This window comes from Geotrypetes seraphini, chromosome 9, assembly GCF_902459505.1.
Source record: "Geotrypetes seraphini chromosome 9, aGeoSer1.1, whole genome shotgun sequence".
Lineage (NCBI taxonomy): Eukaryota > Metazoa > Chordata > Amphibia > Gymnophiona > Dermophiidae > Geotrypetes > Geotrypetes seraphini.
Genome location: NC_047092.1, coordinates 164660313 through 164681882, shown reverse-complemented (window position 1 = coordinate 164681882; position 21570 = coordinate 164660313). Strand labels below are relative to the sequence as shown.

At 38.7% G+C, this 21570-nt stretch overlaps 1 protein-coding gene across 1 annotated transcript in view; it reads left to right on the top strand.

The window, feature by feature from the left end:
• The window catches only part of KPNA4 (karyopherin subunit alpha 4), a 107249-nt gene that overhangs the window by 29097 nt on the left and 56582 nt on the right, over positions 1-21570 (top strand). The window contains exons 3-8 of the mRNA XM_033958596.1: positions 4129-4218; positions 4326-4355; positions 4437-4489; positions 10185-10280; positions 10432-10517; positions 21369-21455. Of these exons, the coding sequence (XP_033814487.1) occupies positions 4129-4218; positions 4326-4355; positions 4437-4489; positions 10185-10280; positions 10432-10517; positions 21369-21455 (442 nt within the window). The remainder of the gene's footprint in view (positions 1-4128; positions 4219-4325; positions 4356-4436; positions 4490-10184; positions 10281-10431; positions 10518-21368; positions 21456-21570) is intronic.

Genomic DNA, 21570 nt, shown 5'->3' with positions numbered 1-21570 from the left:
GCATGTGTCTAGTAGTGGCATAGGATATATATGCCTAAAGGTAGTACAAACAGTTTCCAAGTTTGGGCTGTCTCTGGGCATAATGACACTTCGCATCTTCCTGTGGCCAGGACTCTCTTTCTCTATTTTTGAGGGGGCCTGGACTTCAGATTTCCATGCTTATCACGCTGGTTTTTCCTGTCGCCATTTTCTCATGATACATGCTAGATGGACCCCCCCCCCGACCAGACAGGAAGGGCTGTACAGCTCCTTCTAACCAGTAGCCAGTTACCTATTCTATCAAACCTGTAGAGGAGCACGCGCTATGTGGCTGTTAGCCTCATCCCTGAAGCTCTCATTAGCAATGTGAGCTTTGTCTGATACTTGTTAAGATGCTGCTGTTTTCCATGGGGAGGTAGATGCAGCATCTTGATTACGTCTAGTACGTATTCACTTTAAAGGACATACGTATTTCTCTCACGTTGCATAGAGTTAGTACTGTTCATGGTTCCAGTATACTTCTCTTTACATTGTGAACCTTGATTTTTCCTAGGAGAGTTTCTTTTTTTCTTACAGACCTACAGTTCTCATCCTGACCTTCTGCACTTCATTCTGAGGGGATTTTGACTTCTTCCAGTGGCTCTTCAGGCTTTCTCATGAGGGGGAAGACGCTATAATGTCAGGTCAGGGGGCTGTGAACATTTTTCAGGATGCTTGCAACTTTGCATCCTCCTCAGGTTTCCGGTTCGTTCTTGGAGTTTATGTTTTGTGTTTCCCTTTTAAGTGTTACTGGTCCTCAGGGCAGTTCTTGTAGTTCTTCAGGAACTAAGGGACGTTGTTCCACTTACTGCATGGTGCCCAAGACGGGGGCATTGGGCAGGCTGGATCCCATTCTGCTGAATTAGGATTACACATTTCTGCAGAAAAACTGGGAGAATAACATTTTCACTATGTTACTCCGAATTGGCACTAGGTTTGCTTGCCTCTCTTGGAGCAGCACTTTCGGTTTTGGCACATGTCATTTCGCCTACCCAAGGCTTCACGAACATTTTAGAAAATGTGGGCAGTGGTACCGTTTTGGCACAACCAGGCGATTCACCTACTTTCTTCTGGACTGACTGATTCGGATGACTTCCAGTCAGGCCATTTGACTGACATGAAAAGGGTGGTTTCTTTTCCTCAATTCTTTGGACGTGAATCTTCGAATTTGCACAGCATTCTTTTCTCCTGTACTATTTAGAGGTGTATTGAGGAAATGTTTTTATTCATATAGGAGAGAAATGTGTTTCTTCCCAGAGACTAGGGCGATGGGTCACAGTCTCAGGTTTGCATTCTTCTTCGGTCACCATGACCAAGAGTATGGGATTCTGTACAGGTTCTAGGATCCATGTTGCTGACTCCACTGGGAAATTCGGCTTGCTTTCCCATTATACAACAAAAATGGTCGCTTTTGTTCCTGTGGTTCCCGGTATCTCAGGGCTCCAATTATTTGGTAGGCTCCTCAAGCATCGCTCTGTATGATTTGGTGGCTCAGCGAGATTTCTCTTTTCAAAGGCATGCCTCGGTCTTTGCTGGACTAGCTCATGGTCACCAAACATCCCGTGCTGTCGGGTTGGGGGGCTCGGTGCCTTCCATCCTCAGCTCCAGGAGTCTGGTCTTAAGAGGTGACTCAGTACTTGTTCATTCTTCTACTCTGGAGCATGGTCAGGCTACCATTTCTGGAGCTTCAGACCATTCTTCCGGAATGACGCTGAAGGTCTTTTCAGTCTGAATTATGATGGGGGTATTTCTCTACAGTCTGGGCAGTAGGTGATGTACTCAGTTGGCGGGTAAAGTTGTGGTTCTACTTCAATGGGTGGTCCCTCATCTTCCTCTTCTGTTGGCAGATCATTTTACGGGTCAGGAACAGAGTTTGGATAGACTTTCTCTCCGTGAAATCTGAGCATGGCCCATATATGTTACAGTGTACAGCGCTGTGTACGCTCTAGAAAGTGTAAATGTTAGTAATAGTGAAATCTTCTACATCCTGGGTATTGAGAATTTTGGCTCAGGCGTTCCAGCTCTTTGTATGGAAGTGAGATCTCCTGGAACTAGACCTCATGGCCTCGTCTCGAGGTTTCTCTTTTTTCAGTATTTTCCCCTGGCTGATGATGGCTTGGATTTGCCAACTCAAGCTCGCTTTCAGGGCACAGTATTTGTCTCTGGATTGGCTGCGCCATCCTTGCTATGCGGACTGTTGAGTTTCCTGGTATCTCTGGATTTGCTCACCTAGGGTCCGATCAACATGGATATTCATACTACTTTATGACCTAGCTTTTGAAAAGTCATAGCTCACGTGTAAGGGTTATGCGAAACAGGTTGTTTCTTCTCTTATCCAGGCGATACAGACGTCTTTATCTGTGGCTCCTGCTTCCTTTTGGAGGTTTTTCCTTTCTTGGGTACTTCTCAACATTTTCACCCTTCCAGAGTTCTTTTTTGGCACAAGTGTATTGCCAAGGGCTTAGCGTTCAATTCCCTTCAGCTTCAAGTGCCATTCTTAGCTTGTTACAAGGGCTAGGTATCTTGCTCTTCACTTACTTCTCAGCTTCATCTAGTTCAGTTCCTAAACGGAGTACGGTATATTTGTACACCTCTTAGAAAGCCCTGTCCGGAGTACAGTCTTAAGGTACTTCTTCGCAGTTTACCGAAGGCTTCATTTCATCCTTGTCTTTTGAGACTCTAAAAGGCTGTGCCGTTGAACACGGGGTTTCTTGTGGCCATGGCTTCAGCTCGGCGGTTTTCTGAGTTGCAGGCCTTGTTCGGCAGGGATTCCTATTTCTGATTTACAAAATCTGGGGTGTCAGTTCGGACGGTACCACAATTTCTTTCTAAGGAGGTGTCATCCTTTTTTTTATGACACTCACTTTTCCTTCCTTCTTCCTGGGAGGAGAAATGGGAGACATGCTTTAATTCAATGCATTTTTTGAAAGTGCGTAGTGTTCTCCACGAGCTAGGTTTCTAACGACTTTTAGTTGTTTAGATCACCTTTTTGTATTCTTCAAGGGAAGCCTCAAATGTATGGTGGCATCCAAAGCCTCCATCGCTCGATGGGTCCAGGAGGACATTCTTTACGCTTTCTTGATGGCAGGAAAGCAGGTGGCAAAAGAACTTCATGACCATTCCGCCAGAGTGATGGCTATTTCTTGGACTCAGTCCAGAGGTTTTTTCCTTAGAGTTGTCTCGCGGCTACTTGGTCTTCCGAGAGTGCTTTATCTCAGCATTACCGGTTGGATGGGGGGGGGCGCATGCGGTGGATGCGTTTAGTGCTTCAGTTGTTGCGGAGGCGGCGTTTGCTTCCCACCCAGATTGAGAATTGCTTTGCTACATCCCATTGGTCTCTGGATTCATCTGCTGCTGTTGCTAAGGAAGGAAAAATTATGTTTTTACCCTGTTCATTTTCTTTCCAGATGAATCCAGAGCCCACCCTTTCTGGATATTGTCTGTCGGTTTTGTCTTTTGCAACTTTCGAAGTTTGTTTTTATTGATGGTTGTATTCTGTATTATTGCCTTTTGAGATTTGTTATGGGAAATAAATTTTTTACATGCTATGCCTATTGATGGTTACGGATGCTTGGGCAAGGAGCTATACTAAAGATACAGGAGGAGTGCCAGCCAATAGGACCACCTGTTAATCAGTTTCTCTATCTCCATCTGCTGGTAGATGTGTGCTATCCCTTTGGTCTCTGGATTCATCTGCTGCGTCTAAAGGAAAGAAAATTAACAGGTAAGAACATCATTTTTCCATGTTTCGGCAAATGCTTGCATCAGGAGTTAGAATGAAACCATCTTTCTGTGAGAAACCACATTCAAAATGACCTATCGGCATACAAAACAATGCTTCCTTTTTAAGGCAGGCTTCCGCAAGTTTTCTTAGGATCTAGGAGTCGGACCAAAAATATAGAAGCCTTTTTCTTGTGATTTCAAGTTTCAGTTTCATATTCAACCACTAAGTTGTATTTCTTCCAATGTAGATGTGGATTTATCGTGTGTATAATTGTGGATCTCCTAAAAATAAATGTGTGGGTGTCCCAGGACAGAACCTTGTAGAAAGTCCAGATCTTTGTGACACTGTATCACTCAGTCTATGTTTTTCCCTCCCCAATTTGAAAGAACAAAAGAGATGAGCATCTGTTAAAGAGAAGAAATGTACCACATGAAGATATCTGTGAAGATTCAGATTTAGATGCAGATTTGAGAGTGGTAAGATGTTTTCAGCATGTGAAAGTTGAAACTTCTATACAGTATTTCAGTCACACACACATATATATATATATATATATATCTATATCATTTTTTTGTTCCTACAGCAAAATACATCCCTGGAAGCAATAGTACAGGTAAAGCTCTTCATTTTTGAAAATAACTAGTGGTGGAGCCATTTGCATCTTGCATCTATATCTTCTTTTTTTAAATTGTAGAACGCGTCAAGCGACAACCAGGGTATCCAACTGAGTGCAGTGCAGGCTGCAAGGTAAGAAGTAATTTACAGAGATGGTTTTATATCTGGTTTGGGTTTTGAAAATTACATTTATAAATGATCTGGAAATTGGAACAAGTGAGGTGATTGAATAGTTTTGTGTCATCTGCTAATTTAAAATTATCACATGTACTGTAGACTGTGAAATAGTGGAAAGACCTTAGGAAATTGGAAGACTGGGCATCCAAATGGCAGATTAATGTGGACAAATTCAAAGTGATGCACATTGGGAAGAAGAAGCCAAATCAGTTACTAGATGCTAGGGTCCACCCAAGAAAAAGATCTGGGTATCATTGTAGATGGTACCTTGAAATCCATTGTAGATGGTACCCTGAAATCTGCTGCCCAGTATGTGGCAGTAGCCAAAAAAATAAACCGGATGCTAAAAATTGTTATGAAAGAGATTGGTAAATAAGACCAAGAACATTGTATCACTCCACGGTACAAACTCACCTTGAGTATTGTGTACAGTTCTAGTCGTCATATCTTAAAAATAAATAAATAAAATAGCAGAATTAAAAAAGGTTCAAAGAAGTGTGACCAAAAAAAGGAAATGGAACCTTTCATATGAGGGAAGGCTAAGAGGCAGCAAAGAATTCCTGTGCATGGATTTCACAAATAGAGGTAAATTCTCCAGAAGAGTACTGCACCCGGACGTCTTAAAAAGTAATCTGCTCGTGGTAATTATCAAATTTAATTGTAGAATGTAAAGAATTTAAGTCCTTCATAAAACCTATGCTGTAATACTTCTTAACCAGTCCATACCATAAATATGAGTACATCATTGACATAATGACACCAACACTTTACCCATTTGGAATTTGCCAACAGGTAAACTCTGCTACACTCAAATTCAGATATAAACAGGTTAGCAACTGAGGGAGCAAAAGATGCCCCCATAGCAGTCACTTGCAGATCATCACCAGCAGATTACATTTTTGGATATCAGTTTGTGGTACTGTTCTGGGGAATTTATTATCGCCTGTATTTGTGAAATTCACAGACAGGAATTCTCTGTTGCTGTTTGGTAGCATGCATCCCAGGCATGTGAAATCTAGTTTACTTTTTGCTCAGATTTTGCGCATTTGACGCATTTGCAATTCTACACAAGAGTTTAAGAAATTGGCTCTAATTTTAACTGAGAAACTGCAGCAGCTTTTATCGGGTATCCGGATAAATTAAGGAACCTTATAAACGAGACCTATATAATAATGGAGATCTTTCGTTACAACCGAAGTCTCAAGGAAAATTGAACCCTGCAATGACCTGCATTTTGAGGTACAATACTGTCTTTTAAAATTGCTTAGGTTAAGAAGCATTGGCGAATGAGGGTTCATCTTTTGTGCAATGTACGATGTATAGTTTTTGTATTCTTGTAATATTAATTTGGCAGATAGGCTTTGTATCTTCATTGTGCAAGAGGCTGGTCATAAGAAATGTGGCTGCTGTTCAATCTGTTCACAGAATTTTTAGTATTAATGAGAAGGTTTTTACTATCACAAGTAATACCACCAGTGATGCAAAGGAATTAGTTACTATGCGAGATGTCCTTGTAATCTGATGTAGATTGGTAAAATTTCTTGGACCTTCAAAACAAGAATTATTGACCGTTATTGCATTTCTAAGAAGAAAGATGGTTCAGCATTGCATGCAGCAGAACCATAAATTTGAGGAATTGTGCTTAGCCTGTTTTTAGAAGAGGTGGTGACACCAAGTCAAAGTTGAGAAAAAGGGAATAGCAGTGAATTTTTAGGGCAAATGCTATTGAGCCCTGTGGTTTAAATGGAGCAATTGAATAGCAAGCATTTAAAAAAAAAATAAGGATAAGAGGGATTTGCCCCTTTTAAGATGTTATGCTTTCTGATAGGTTGGATGAATAGCATCTTTTTTTTTTTAAGTGGATGCCATTTTAGAGGAGTTAGTTTTCAGTCAATCTCCTGAAACAGCAGAGTTAGCTCACAAAACAAGAGGCTCTTGAGAGGAATGTAAACAAGAGGATTGTGAGCAAACAGTATTGGTCATTTGAATGGTTGACGAATGATGGGAGAGGAGTGTGAGCCGAAGAAGATACTGGCATGTGAATGTTGAATTCAGGATTGGTATTGCTGGGAACTCGGCTGATATAATCCAAGCTCCTCCTGTTATGATACTGGTAAGTGACTTTAGGTTATCTTTTTTGGGGGTATTAGTGTTTTTTTTCCTGGTATTGGGAAGGTATGGTTCTTTAACCAGTTTTTTGGGAGCAGACTGTTTTCCTATACTTTTTTTTTTTTTTTTTGGAGTGCCGCTATTTTTTCTTGGTTTTAAGCCAATGATTTGCTTTCAAGGAGCATAAAAACTGGTTGTGACAGCTATTGTTGGTGTCTGCTTGTTGAGCCTTTGAGGCTAGTTTGTAGTTAAGAACCATTTTTTCTTCTCTTAAAAATTGGAAAATAACTTGTAAAAATACACCAAAGAAAAATGGGGAGACCCAATGATCCACAGTGAAAACAATCCACCGATGAAAACAAAATTGTGGATACAGATGTTCTGGAGATAATTTATTATTATGCAACGACATATAAAAGCATGAAAATTCAATTAAAGTACAATGATAAAAAATAACAGTGATAAAAATCCAACCGGACCCTAAACGGTCCGTGTTTCGGCGAACACGCCTTCCTCAGGGGTCCAATGCTTTGCAAACTCGCATATAAAGAATTGGACTGAAAACAGTCTGTCTTTAAACCAGGGGTGTCCAACCTTTTGGGTTCCCTGGGCCACATTAGCTGAAAAAAATGTTTCTGGGGCTGCGCAAACCCTGCAGCAAGACAGAGGAGGGAGCTGGCAAGATGGTAAACACCCGGGGGTAGCAGAGGAAAACACTACATCGCCCTCGACCAGGGCAGCACAAAATACTTCACAGGATCCCATGCGGCCCTTGGGCCGCAGGTTGGACACCCCTGCTTTAAACTGTGCTTGGAGTTGTGCTGGGTTCCTCCTTGTTCTAGGAATAGGTTTCTCCTTTGTATTCCATTCTACACCCAGACTGTGGCCGAAACATGGACCGTGTAGGGTCCAGTTGGATTTTTATCATTGTACTTTTTTAATTTAATTTTCATGTTTTTATATGTCAGTGCATAATAAATTATCTCCAGGGCAATCTACAGCATAATGTGAGGAGAGGACAGGTTGCTGGACTGTTGCTACTGGCTGCTACTTGCTGCCAGTAGTGTCTGCATATTAGTGGCCAAAATGTAAAACTTATTTTGTGGAAGATAGCAGCCCCCTCCCTTCTCCTGCAATCTAACTATCAGCCTAAAGGACTGTTGTGATCCTTAAGTCCCCTTTGTTTCCCAGAAATGACACTTCTCCTTCCTGTCCTACCCAAAGTCATATAAAATTCTTTGCAACAGAAGTGATCCCTCACTTATACTTGCCCCACTCACTTGCAGGCATTGAATGGTATACAGTATGTGCAAGTATAGGGCACAGGAATGTCAGTAAAGCCAGTGTATGTATTGATGGAAATATTAGTGTATTACAATTAATATAGTTTAGTAAAACAAGCTTAACACATTAGCTTGGTTTAGCTAATGGATCCTTGCGTGTATCTTCTAATGCATAATGCTTCAAAAATAACTGCACCCCCCCTTTTTTACTAAACCGCAATAGCGGTTATTAGTGCAGGGAGCTGCGCTGAATGCTCTGCGCTGCTTCTGACACTCATAGAGTTCCTATGAGTGTCGGGAGCAGCACAGAACATTCAGTGCACTATCGCGGTTTAGTAAAAGGAGGTATTAGTTTGCACTATAATTGTTGCTTGAGTAAACCTGTTACTCATTTTCTTTTTCACTTACTTAGACAAATTCAATTCTGTACCATGCTGAAGTTTTCCATTTTGTTTTGGAAAGTTATGAATTTAATGATTACTTGTTCTGCCTTTTTAAAGTAGAAGAAATTTTTCACAACTTTATGGTTAAATGGTAATCTGCTGATGAGAACCACAGTTAACCTAGGGGCACTTAAGCTGTGGTAAGTTCTAAACTGGCGTTTCTGATAAGCTACCCAAAGTTCTCTTAAGTTATTCAATAACAGGCGCTTCTGCTTTTGCATCTGTTCACCATTTATCTTAACAGATATGTAATCTTTCTTTCTAGGGCATAATCGAGATAATTTATCATCCTGTTAGAAAGTTTTGACCCTTTGGTCAATGTCAATTGAAAGGATCTTCCCCTGTCTTTTTCCAGGCATTGCAAGGACACCTTTGTCATGTTTAAGGCCTCTGGCCTGCTTTACCATTTGGAATGAACAAGGATAGGGACAAAACGTGCCAGGACAGGCGGGGAAATTGAGTTCCTGTGGGGACGGGGACAAATTTGTTCCCGTGTCATTCTCTAATCCTCAGCTGGCGGTACTTGGGGATCCCCACCAGCTACAGCAAATACTTAAACACTGGAGAAATAAAACCAGATATGCATTTTCTTTCTGTTGAACACAATACAAAGACATCTGCTGTATACATTTCCCAAAGCTAATATATTTCAGTTAACAAATTTCTATTTCTGCTAGTTGTTGTCTGGAGATTTATTTTTCTTTTTTTTTTCTTTTATAATTTTTATTCATTTTACTACTTACATCAAGTGTTTAAAGAAATAACATTTGAATTGAAAAAACATCACTTGTATATTAGCAACTGACATTCATGAAAGTTAACCTCTCCTCCCATCCCTATCACATCAAAAATATTCATTTATATTATATTATACAATATACATTCTATTAATATATCAAAAAATCATCCCTCCCACCCATCCCTATCCCCTCATTTCAATTATCTTATGAAGGGAAAATGTTTGCTACTCATTACAAAAGTATGTTAATGGTCCCCAAACATCTCGAAATTTACCAAAATATCCTCTCTCTGTGGCTAACATTCTTTCCATTTTATAAATATGACATACAGAACTCCACCATAAACTGTAATTTAATCTACTCTGATTTTTCCAATTGAATGTAATATGTTGAATGGCAATTCCAGTCAGAATTAGTAGAAGCTTATTGTTTTTTGAAGAAATCTGACTATGTTAACTGGCTGCCTGTGAGCGTCTTCGGCCACTGAGAAGAAGCACGAGCAGGAACCATTACGGAAGCCACTCAACACTGAACAGCAGCGCAAAATTGCGTGTGCGCTCATGCTTCTCAGCATCCGAAGACGCTCACAGGCAGCCAGTAGGAACTTGGAAAGTTCGTTTCTGCCCGCTGCACCTCCACCGACGATCACCAGTAGAGGTATGAGCCTGAGGCTAGGACAGGGAAGGTGGCAAGCTGCAGAGCCTGGAAGGTAGGGAGGGTGCATAGTCTGACGGGAGGGAAGGAAGGAAGAGAGCTGGGTGCAATACCTGACAGGGGAGGAAGGGAAGGGTTCTGGGTGTTGTGCCTGGCAGAAAGGGAGTTGGGTGCAGAGCCTGACAGGGCAGGGCACTTGAATATTAAGCCACCTGACTTATATTTGAGTCAACCATTTTTCTTCCTTTTTGGGTGGAAAAAGGGGGTCTCGACTTATATTCGGATCGACATATATTCAAGCATATACAGTAGTCAATTTGAATAATTTCACTTCTGCCTCCATGCTTTTAATTGTTATCAGTTCTGTGGCTGTAGTATTACGATACCTTATCGTTACCTTTCATTTTCTTTGTCTTAACAGAAAGCTTCTTTCTAGTGATCGCAACCCACCAATTGATGACTTGATAAAATCTGGAATTTTACCTATTTTAGTTCATTGTCTGGAAAGAGATGACAAGTAAGTTTTTTTTTAATTTAATAAAAGTTCTTTCAGTGAGCAATTTATAAAGACTGTGAATTCTCATTCTGCTTTAACTATTTCAACTATGTAAAATATCTGTCACAGCCTTAATTTAAACCAATAACCTAGATATTGATATCTCTTATAGTCCATCTTTACAGTTTGAAGCAGCATGGGCTTTGACAAATATTGCATCAGGTACCTCAGAACAAACACAAGCTGTAGTTCAATCCAGTGAGTATGTCTTGTATATTTTATAAACAAATAACTTATTTTGTTTACATACTGTATAAATATATACATGTATGTTTTAGAAAAGTGATGCTGTAACTTGTTTTTGTATGGTGCTGTTAGAGATAGCTTAAATGCCTTTACCATTTTAGATTTGTAAAAAGAGTATCTGTGTAGTTAAAAAAAAAAAACTTTTAACAACTTGAGCATTATATTAGTCTGTATTTTTTAATAAGCAAAGACAAGTAGTAACTTCAAAAACCCGTGCAAGTTATAGCCAGAAAAGACAGGAAAATCGTAATGTGGGGGGAAAATAGCAAGGCATAACATTATTCACTAATGTAGTTCTTGCAAGTGCAGTTATGTTCTCTTCAGTATCTTCCAAACAAGAGCAATTCCAATGATGCTGCATCACTTGAGTAGTGAGGTCTTGCATTTCTTTGCATAGTTGCATTTTGTGGGCATGCCTACCTTAACTGTAGATACTTTGTTTCTGTATTTCCCAATCTTATATGCTCTGCTGCTATGTTTTCTCCAATACAATAGATCTGAAAAATCATTTGTGGGTAAATTCAGGATTGCAGGAATGCTCTTCTGCTCACTTTGTTTCTTTTCTTCTGTCCTGATCCTTATGTATATCCAGAATTCTTCTCATCCCTACCCAGGTCTAATCCATGCTTTAAAATTCTTTCAATTAAAATTTTTTGTCTTGAGGTCTTAGGTAAGTGATAAACTGTGTATACATATGCAAAGATGATTAGTTTTAACTCATCTCCATATACTAATAAGTATTCTAATAGAATAAAATAGTTTTATGATTATTCATGGTATCTTTTCATCTAGGTTCCTTGTCTCAATTCTTAAATCACCAAAAACACTGTTACAAATTTTAGTGTTTTCTTGACTGTTACAAAACAGCAAGATTTACATAGCCAAGACGAATACAAGGGACAGGAAAAAAGCACAAAGCAAGTAAACAGGATAATATAAAAAATTGTAAATCTACTTGCTTTTGTATTACTGACAATACATTTGCTGGCAATGTACCAGGCAATATATGTACATAGTGTCCCACTATCTGCTGGAGCACGTCACTAAGTTGGTGTCAAGTGATGGTAACACTAAAGGCTTAGAAAATGAGTTGCTGTTGTACTAGAGAATGACACGGGGAAAAAAATCTGTCCCCGTCACTGCCCCATCCCCTTCACCGCCCCGTCCCTGCAGCATCCATACAAGCCTCAGTACTGCAATATTTAGCTTATTCCTTTCTTATAAATCAAAGTTCTGGCTGCTGAACTAGAGAGAGAGATTTTCAACTGGCAGGGCTTTGTTTATAAATTTTTATCAACACAACCAATATACTACTTTATCCTAAAGCAAAAAAAATAAAATAAATTTATATATATATATATACACACACACACACACATATATACTAGTCTTTAAGCCTGTTACATTAACGGGTGCTAGAATAGATGTGTGTGTCTGTCTTTCTTTCTCTCTCTCTCTCCTTGGCCACTGTCTGTCTGTCTTTTTTTTTTTAGCACACCCCTCCTCCTAAAGCAGCCCCCTTTCCCTCTCTCCCTGGCCCCCTGTGTGCCATGCCTGCTTGCTCTGTGGCCCCTTCTGTTCCCCCCTTCCAGAGCAAAGCATGATTGCTGCCTACCCCCCAGCACACTCATCCCCCCAAAGCAGGCCCCTTTCCCTCTCCCCCTGGCCCCCTGTTGTGCCATGCCTGCTGCTCCATGGCCCCCTTCTGTTCCCCCCCCTCCCAGAGCAAAGCATGTTTGCTGTCTGGCCCCCAGCACACCCCTCCCCCCAAAGCAGCCCCCTTTACCTCTCCCTCTGGCCCGAGTGAGTGGTTAGAGCTATAGCCTCAGCACCCTGAGGTTGTGGGTTCAAATCCCATGCTGCCCCTGGAGTCCTTTGTAGCGCATGCGCACTCTTGCCGCCAAAGGCCGACAGATCAGGGATAGTTTGAACGTAAAATATAATTTTTTTTGAGGGGGGGGGGGAGAACAGCTCAAATCCTTTCATCTCTATACAACTTAGGATCCCAGTGTAAACCAGGCCAGTTTAACAGCTGGCTTCCACGGGGTGACAAAGGTGGATGCAATCAAAACAAAACCTGACGCCAAAAATACCAAGTCACATCCATTAAGTCTGTGACACACACAGTTAACTGGCCCCCCACACTTACATTAATTGTGGGAATTTCCATCATTCTTTCCGTGAGCCTTGATCTGATTCTGGTAACGGTGGCATTACAAATGAAAAATGTAAAGTAAATTCAGAGAGAGCGCCTCTCCTTCAATCTTCCACTCTCCCCAGCTATGTTCTCTCCCTCATTCTCAAACCGTCCGAGCCCTACCTTCAAACTTGCAGTCCAGGCCTTGAGGATCATGGCAGGGAGGAAGGCATTGTTGGCGGCCGCTGGAAGGAGGGGGGAGTTCGGTCCTGTCTCGGTCCCACTAAACCGGCTGGCAATAACGAAGCCAGACATCACAGGGGCTTTCCCTCTTGCTAAATCGCTATAGGCTCTGCCGGTCTCGATCCCACCCCTCAGGATCGAGACCGGCAGAGCCTTTAGTAATTTGGCAAAAGGGAAGAACCCATGGCATCTGAGTTTGTTATTGCCAGCTGGTTTAACAGGGACAGGACCGAAGGCAGGACTGCTCACAATCCGGATGTGCCACAGGACTCGGCGTTCACTCGCTCTGTGACGGTTCGTCTTCTGCCAGTGACGTAGTAAACGCGCATGCGCAGTCGTGCAGCCACACCACTACAGAAAAGGGATCAGGGAACACGTTTCGCTATTGCGCATGTGCGGGCTAGCATTTTATTATTTAAGATATATATATATATATATATATATATATATATATATATATATATATATATATATATATATATATATATATATATATATATAAGATATATATATATATATATAAGATATATATATGTAATGTAATTTATTTCTTATATACCGCTACATCCGTTAGGTTCTAAGCGGTTTGAAGAAAATATACATTAAGATTATAAATGAGAAGTAAGAAGGTACTTAAAAAATTCCCTTACTGTCCCGAAGGCTCACAATCTAACTAAAGTACCTGGAAATTAATAAAGAAGAGAAAATAAAGATGGTTGAAAAAAGAAAAATTCTATGTGAATTTATAGGATGGAAATTAAACTGACAGTGAAGAACTGTATGAAAAATACATATGGAATTCAGTTAGAGAGGGTAGGTTACAATCTATTTATGGTATTTGTTTAATTGGAAGGTGTTAAGGTGGGTAATCTTAAATAATAAAATGCTAGCCCGCACATATATATATATATATGTGGGATATATAGGGGATTATAATTTTTTTTCTACCTTTGTTGTCTGGTTTCAGCTTTCCTCATCTCATTCAATTCCTTCCATCCATTTACTCTGTTATTGTCCTCTTCCTTCCCCCCACCTCCCAAATTGGTCTGGCACCCATTTTCTTCCCTCTGCTCCCCCCATAGTCTGGCATATCCGTCTTTCCCTGCCAGCGTCTTCTCCCCACTTTCTGTTTCCCATTCCCTTCAGCGTCTTCTCCCAACTCTCTGTTCCCCATTTCCCTTCAGCATCTTCTCCCCACTCTCTGTTCCCCATTTCCCTTCAGCGTCTGTTCCTCTCCATCTCACTCTTCCTCCCTGCCCCTTACCTTCATGGTGCTTTTCGCCCCCTCCCCCTGCAGCGAGAACACCTCTTAGCCGCTTCCGCCATGCACACTGTGCCCCCCCCCAGGTCAACAGGCCCTGATTCAACTAAACAGTAAGTCATAAGGAATGTTTCCTGCTTGCAGTGCACAACTGTGCCGACAAACCTCCCTGCTCCTTACCTTTGTGGCCGGCGATTTCTAAATTGCCTTCCTATGAGCAGCCAGAGCATTGAAGTTGCATGTGGCTCCTGGAAAGGTCATGTCTGATGCAACTTTATACAAACTTCTAATATGATTTAGTAAAAATGAACTCATCTATCTGCGAGTTGGTATAAATAAATTTGGTGCGTTGAGCAATAAAAACTAGGGCCACATATTGATTGCAATTAATGTAGCTATTTAAAATTTTTAATTGTGCTATTAATCACACAAAGCATGCCCCCCTCAAATTTCCTCTTGTACAGTGCAAAATATAGACAGATGTAAATCCTCAATTGACATTTAAAACTGCTAATTGAAATAAAATCATTTTTCTTATCTTTGGTGGCTTTTTTTTCCAAATCAGTTTGCTCCTTGTCTCTGGTTGTGCTTTCCTCTGGTTCTGTTCTGAGCTGTTTCCAGGGCCTCCTGTCCATTCACTTTTTCTCTCCTCTTCAATTTTTGCCCTATATTCCTTTTACACTTTATCTTCTAGATTTTTGCCCCTTTAAATCTATCTAGTTTTCCATGTCTTCCCCTTCTACTATTAGTACTAATTATTTCTATAGCGCTACTCATCATCAAGGGTCCTCCGATCAAATAATCCTTTTTTTTTTTTAAATATTCATTTTAAAACTTAAAACAAGTGTACAAAAGAACAACATGAAAGACATTCATACAACACTTGAAATTCTTTCAATAATATCATAAATATATTAATTAATTAATTTCTCTCCCCTATCCACCATTTTGTTACCATTAAACATTCCATATATTTATTATAAACTCATTATTAAATCAAATTTTTCCCCATCCATCCCCTTTCCCCATATATATATGAATAGAAATAAATACATAAGATAGGTACTTGGAAATTCCCTAACTGTCCCAAAGGCTCACAATCTAACTAAGTACCTCAAGAAACAATTTATGAAAAATAAAGATAAAATATAAAGACAGAGGTAGAGATGTAGATAGAAATGAATAAACCAACAAGTAATGAAAAAAAATAAATTAAAGATAGAATAAGTAAAAAAAAAAAAATATATATATATATATATATATTTTTTTTTTTACTTATTCTATCTTTAATTTATTTTTTTTCATTACTTGTTGGTTTATTCATTTCTATCTACATCTCTACCTCTGTCTTTATATTTTATCTTTATTTTTCATAAATTGTTTCTTGAGGTACTTTAGTTAGATTGTGAGCCTTTGGGACAGTTAGGGAATTTCCAAGTACCTATCTTATGTATTTATTTCTATTCATTGTATCTTTTAATTTCATCATTTTTGTAAACCGCTTAGTAACCTCACGGTTATTAGCGGTATATAAGAATTAAATTAAATTAAATTATATGAAAGAAATACTATCAGAGGAAAACGATACCTATTCATTACAATATTTAACCAATGGCCCCCAGATCTTTATAAAATTATTATAACTACCTTTCTGTAAAGCAATTACTCTTTCCATCTTATAAATATGACATAAGGAATTCCACCAAAATGTATAATTAAGATTTGTATAATTTTTCCAATTATTAGTAATATGCTGAATAGCGACTCCTGTCATTATCATTAAAAGTTTATGTGCTGATATTTGACTTTTTTTTCTCAGACATACCAAACAGAACAGTATCATACGATAGTGCCACATGGTTTTCTAATAAACAATTTATTTGAGACCAAATTGAATTCCAAAAGTTCTTAATGCAAGGACAATGAAGAATTAGATGGTCTAATGTCCCCGCTTCTAGATTACAGTGCCAGTATCTATTAGATTTAGAGCTATCCAACTTCTGCATACGAACTGGGGTCCAAAAAGCTCTATGTAATAAAAAGAACCAAGTTTGTCTCATAGATGCCAACACTGTACATCTCATTCTCCAAGACCAAATGCGTGGCCATTGAGAAGCAGAAATTTGATGCTTAATCTCAATGCTCCAAATGTCTCAAAGACCAGTTTTCGGTTTTTTGTTAAGAAATCCAGATAATAATTTGTACCACTACGCGGCTTGGTGTCCCAGGAAGTCTGCCTGGAAGCATAGGAACTCAAAACTATATTGATTATTAAGTTTTCCATTCAGGGAACCCCACCTGAATAGCCTGCTTCAACTGCAACCATTTAAAACTTTGTGTTTTATTAAGACCAAATCTACACTGCAATTGTGAAAAATCAAGCAGTTTGCCTTCTGAAATAACATCATTTAAAGTTCTTATACCAGCAATAATCCAGTGCTTCCATAAGATTTGAGATCCGAAAATTTGAATCTTGGAGTTTATCCATAAAGATGGATTTGTTGATTTATTTATTGGAATAGGTATTAAATTACTAATGCATCTCAAAGTTTTCCATGTATCAATCAAAATTCTGTTTATCTCCTAGGCATTTTGATACTAACAACATGAACTAAATTTAAAGGAAACAAGAGATGCCACTCCAAGTACAACCAATCTGGAGCATTGTCAAAGAGTTCTGGGAGGATCCAATACATGCCCTGGCGTAAAATATAGGCTTGATAATACCTATAAAAATTTGGAAATTTTATCCCTCCCTCCTCAATTGACTTTTGTAGAGATACTAAAGCTATTCTAGGTCTTTTACCCAGCCAAACAAATTTTGTAAGAATACCATTAAGTTTTTTATAAAAAGACCCCTGAAAAAAAACTTTGTATAGCTCCCCTTCTGCAAGATTATATATTAATAATAATTTCTCTGATCATTTTACGTTGCAGAGGGGAGTTAGACAGGATTGTCCTCTGTCTCCTTGTTATTAGCCATTCAACAAGCAAAGGGGATACAGGGTATTCTCTTTTCTGATAGAGAATACAAAGTTTCGGCATATGCAGATGATATTCTGTTTTATTTGAGAAATCCAGAAACTACCATTTCATGCTTATTAGAATTGATTGATACATTTGGAAAGTTTTCAGGTTATAAAATAAATTGGAGTAAGTCAGAAATTCTTCCTCTTAATGTGCATTGTAATAGAGGTTTATTTGATTCTCTCTCATTTACATGGAAAGAGGATGGATTAAAATATTTAGGTATCATAATAAAAAATACTCTGGAAGACACTTTGAAAGAGAATGAAAAACTTTTATTAAAAAAAGTAACAGAAATGTGTGAGCAATGGAATCCTTTATATCTTTCTTGGTGGGGGAGTTCAAATTATTAAAATAATGATTTTGCCTGTAGTTGAAACTACAGGCAAAATCATCATTTTAATAATTTGAACTCCCCCACCAAGAAAGATTTAAAGGATTCCATTGCTCACACATTTCTGTTACTTTTTTTAATAAAAGTTTTTCATTCTCTTTCAAAGTGTCTTCCAGAGTATTTTTTATTATGATACCTAAATATTTTAATCCATCCTCTTTCCATGTAAATGAGAGAGAATCAAATAAACCTCTATTACAATGCACATTAAGAGGAAGAATTTCTGACTTACTCCAATTTATTTTATAACCTAAAAACTTTCCAAATGTATCAATCAATTCTAATAAGCATGGAATGGTAGTTTCTGGATTTCTCAAATAAAACAGAATATCATCTGCATATGCCGAAACTTATGAAGAAATATTTCTGAATCAGGCATAAAGTAAGAACAATACGTTATCTTTCATAAATATTATACCAATATACCCAGTAGTATGTCCATATGAAGTCCGATGAATCCTGCTGATATTTACAAAAAAGTCAACGCTGGAGTAAGTGTGGAATCATTAGCAAATAGAATTTAGAGGTCTTAGTCCACAAACTGATTTGCATAATTCCATGGAACTTCTTTTGAAGAATTCTAAAAAGAATTTATCCACCAGAACCATGTATCCAAGACAGTTATTGCAGTTGAATTTAAATAAGATTCTCTCTTTTCAACTAATCAATCTCTTATATAGCAATCACTGCCATGAAAAAATAAAAATCAAACAAAATAAAGATATTTTAACATTGAGTCACATTTCTTTTTTCCTTAGTTCCTTTTATGACACCATCTGTTGCTCACATGTATCCAAAAACTCTTAACTTGTCCGGATCATCAAAACTTAAGTGACTTTATTGGCATAAGTAACCCTCATTATAGCAGGGTAAAGCAATCCATATTTAGCACCAAGATGTCTCATTTGAGGTCTTAAATCAAGTAACTTTTTCCTTCTTTCAGCAGTGGTTTTAGCAAAATCTGGCACAATATGAATTTTTGAACTTGACATTTCAGATTCTTGTTTTCTTTTGCAAGCCGAATTATTTCCATTACTTGCTGATGCCTCAAAAGTTTAAAAATCATCGGACATGGTCTTGATCCCTGCCAGTTCTTCTTGCAGGGATCCTATGAGCCCTCTTAAATTCTAATGGATATTTTGATTTGAGAGGCAGAATCTTTGGAAGAAATTGCTCAAGGAAAGAAACAGCATCATTATTTTCAACTCCCTCCGGGAGCCCAATAATTCTCAAATTGTTCCTTTTCCCCCTATTAATACGGTCTTCCAGCTCCTTAGATAAAGCATCCACTTTTTCCCTGTATACTTTACATTTCTTTAATTCCATTTCATTTGTTGTCAATTCTTTTTTCCATGTTTTCAACTTTTAAATCAAACTGCTCCATACCTGCTGTGAGATTCTTAACTTCATCTTTAACCTCCTTCAATTTCTGAGCATTGTCAGAAACTATATCCGTAATTAGCTTCAGCTGTGCAAAGATGTCACCATTATCATCCTTAGGCAACGGCACCTTAGAAGGAGTCACCGGCTCTACCTTTGATCTTTTAGCACTCCCTACTCCTGTGCCAGCCATTTCATTTTTCGCCTGTTTGTTCGAGGCCATTATGAGATTTGAACCTCAAAAATTCTTTAAAAATGAAGCTGAATTAACGGCTTAAAATAACTTTCAAATGCAGAGCTCAGTCCTCACCCGACTATCCAGCTGCGCTCCCAAGCCACGCCCCCCAATCAAAATTTACTTTCTATAAAGATGGGAGGGGGAGGGTTTTTAATTAATTTACATATTAAGAATATAATGTATGATGTTCAAGTGTTATACGATAGTATTTATTGTTGTTCTTTTTGTGCACTTGATGTAAGTTTGAAAAAGAATAAAGAAATTTTTTAAAAAAAAATTTACTTTCTATACCGTCAATACGGGAACTGTTTCATGACACCACTCGCAAATCCATCTTCTCAGTTACCGCCCCCCTCTTTGTGGAATGCCCTTCCACTCGACATTCGATTAGAGACCTTCCTCGAAAAATTTAAAACTAAACTTAAAACTTTCCTCTTTAAAGATGCTTTCATTCTCTAGCATCAGCCTCCACTTTCTAACTTCCTGATTCATATATAGTTTTGAAATATCTAACACTTCTTCTGAAGTGATCCCCTCCTATTGTTTTTACCACTCCCCATTTACTGTCCTTTTTTATTAATTTTACTTCAATGTATTTTAAACAACCTCTCCCTCCTCAACTATCCTTTCATCTCATGTATGTTAATTTAAATTTGTCCAGTATTTTTAACATTTGATAAACTACCGTTTTTATTTGCTTCCTTTAATTGTTTTTATAATTTTTTATAATGTACACCTTCTAGACATGTATTTTTATAGATGGTATATCAAAAATAAAGAATCTTGAATCTCAGAAGAGCTTACAATCTAATTTAGATAGGACATTTCAGGGTTGGGGAGGTTACAGTGGGTATAGGTATCTGAAAGCAGTGAGGGGGAGTTAAAAGTTGAAAGCAGTTTCAAAAAAAGTGGGCCATGTGTATTTCTGCTCTTCTCCTCTCCTCCCTCCATTCATTTACAGTATCTCCCATTTCTCCTGTCTATTATTTTTCCATCCAGCATCACCCTATCTCCTCCTTTTTCTCAGACCTCAACACACTTCTGCCTCTTTCCCTGATCAGCTTTTTGCTTCCAATCCTTCCCTTCTTGAGCAACACCTCTTCCCCCATCATCCAGTATGTCAGTCTCTTCCCCCCCAAAAAAAAAAATATTAAAAAAAAATCCAGCATTGTCTCTACACTCCTCACTCCCCTTCCATCACCATCCAGCACTGGTGGTCTGTTTCCTCTACTGCACTCGGTCCTGGTTCTTCTCTAGACTGCTGCTTCAGAATGCATGCCAGTAGTGGTAGCAATGGTGACATAAAATAAAAAGCAGGCATGTGATATTGCCTTGAATATTCCAGTGCAGGCTCTTTTATTCTCACCCCCTCTGATATAACTTACTGTTTCAAAAGGATGGAACTGTTGGAGCCAGTTGTGCTCTACGTTCCTGCCGTCTGTTCACTGTTGATGTTGCTGCCTGCATGCTGACCTGGAGGTGGAGTTGGGACAAAGTGAGTATAGGAAGGGAAGAGAAAAGGAGAGGGACCTGCAGTACCAGATGTGGTGAAGGAGGGGGAAAACAGGCAATTCTGGATGGTTGAGCATTGGGAGGGGGGAGCTAGGCAAAAAAGTGATGCAAACCCAGTGGGCCCAGCAGGGAATGTAAAGTTGTACTGTTAATCACATTAAAACTTTCAGTGTGTTAATGTGTCAAATGTGCAGAAACTGAACAGGGTTTTTTTTTCTGGGGGGGAGGGGAGGAGAAATTGTCTAAAGGGAGTAAGGTAAAAGAATAAAGTGAAATTGATAGTTTCATAATTTTTTTGGAGAGTGTATTTTACTTGTATTGTTTTTAGTAGGTGGTTTGTGGATGTTGTGTGCTGTATTAATCAGAGGGCAGCCTCTGAAATGAAAGTGCCAAATCAAGGCCTTCACTTTATCACGGAAAAGAGATTGTCGTAGGCAACAGCTGTAGTACAAGCTTTTTGTGTTACAGAAAGGTAGTGCTAGTCCTGGTACAGGGCTATTCACTGTTATTATTCAGTGTCTACTTTGCTTTTTAAATTAATATACTAATTAGCACTACTGCTGAGAACATGTTAATGTTTTATTTGTATAATTTCAAATCCTGTTTTTCAGATGCTGTGCCACTTTTTCTGAGGTTATTGCATTCTCCTCATCAAAATGTTTGTGAGCAGGCTGTATGGGCACTAGGAAACATCATAGGTTAGTGACTTTAAACACTTTTAGTATCTTTCTTGCTTGGGGGGGGGTTGTATTTTAAATTGTGTTACATTTCAGACTTAAAAGCAGATGTAGCAATAAAATATGGGCCCTCTAG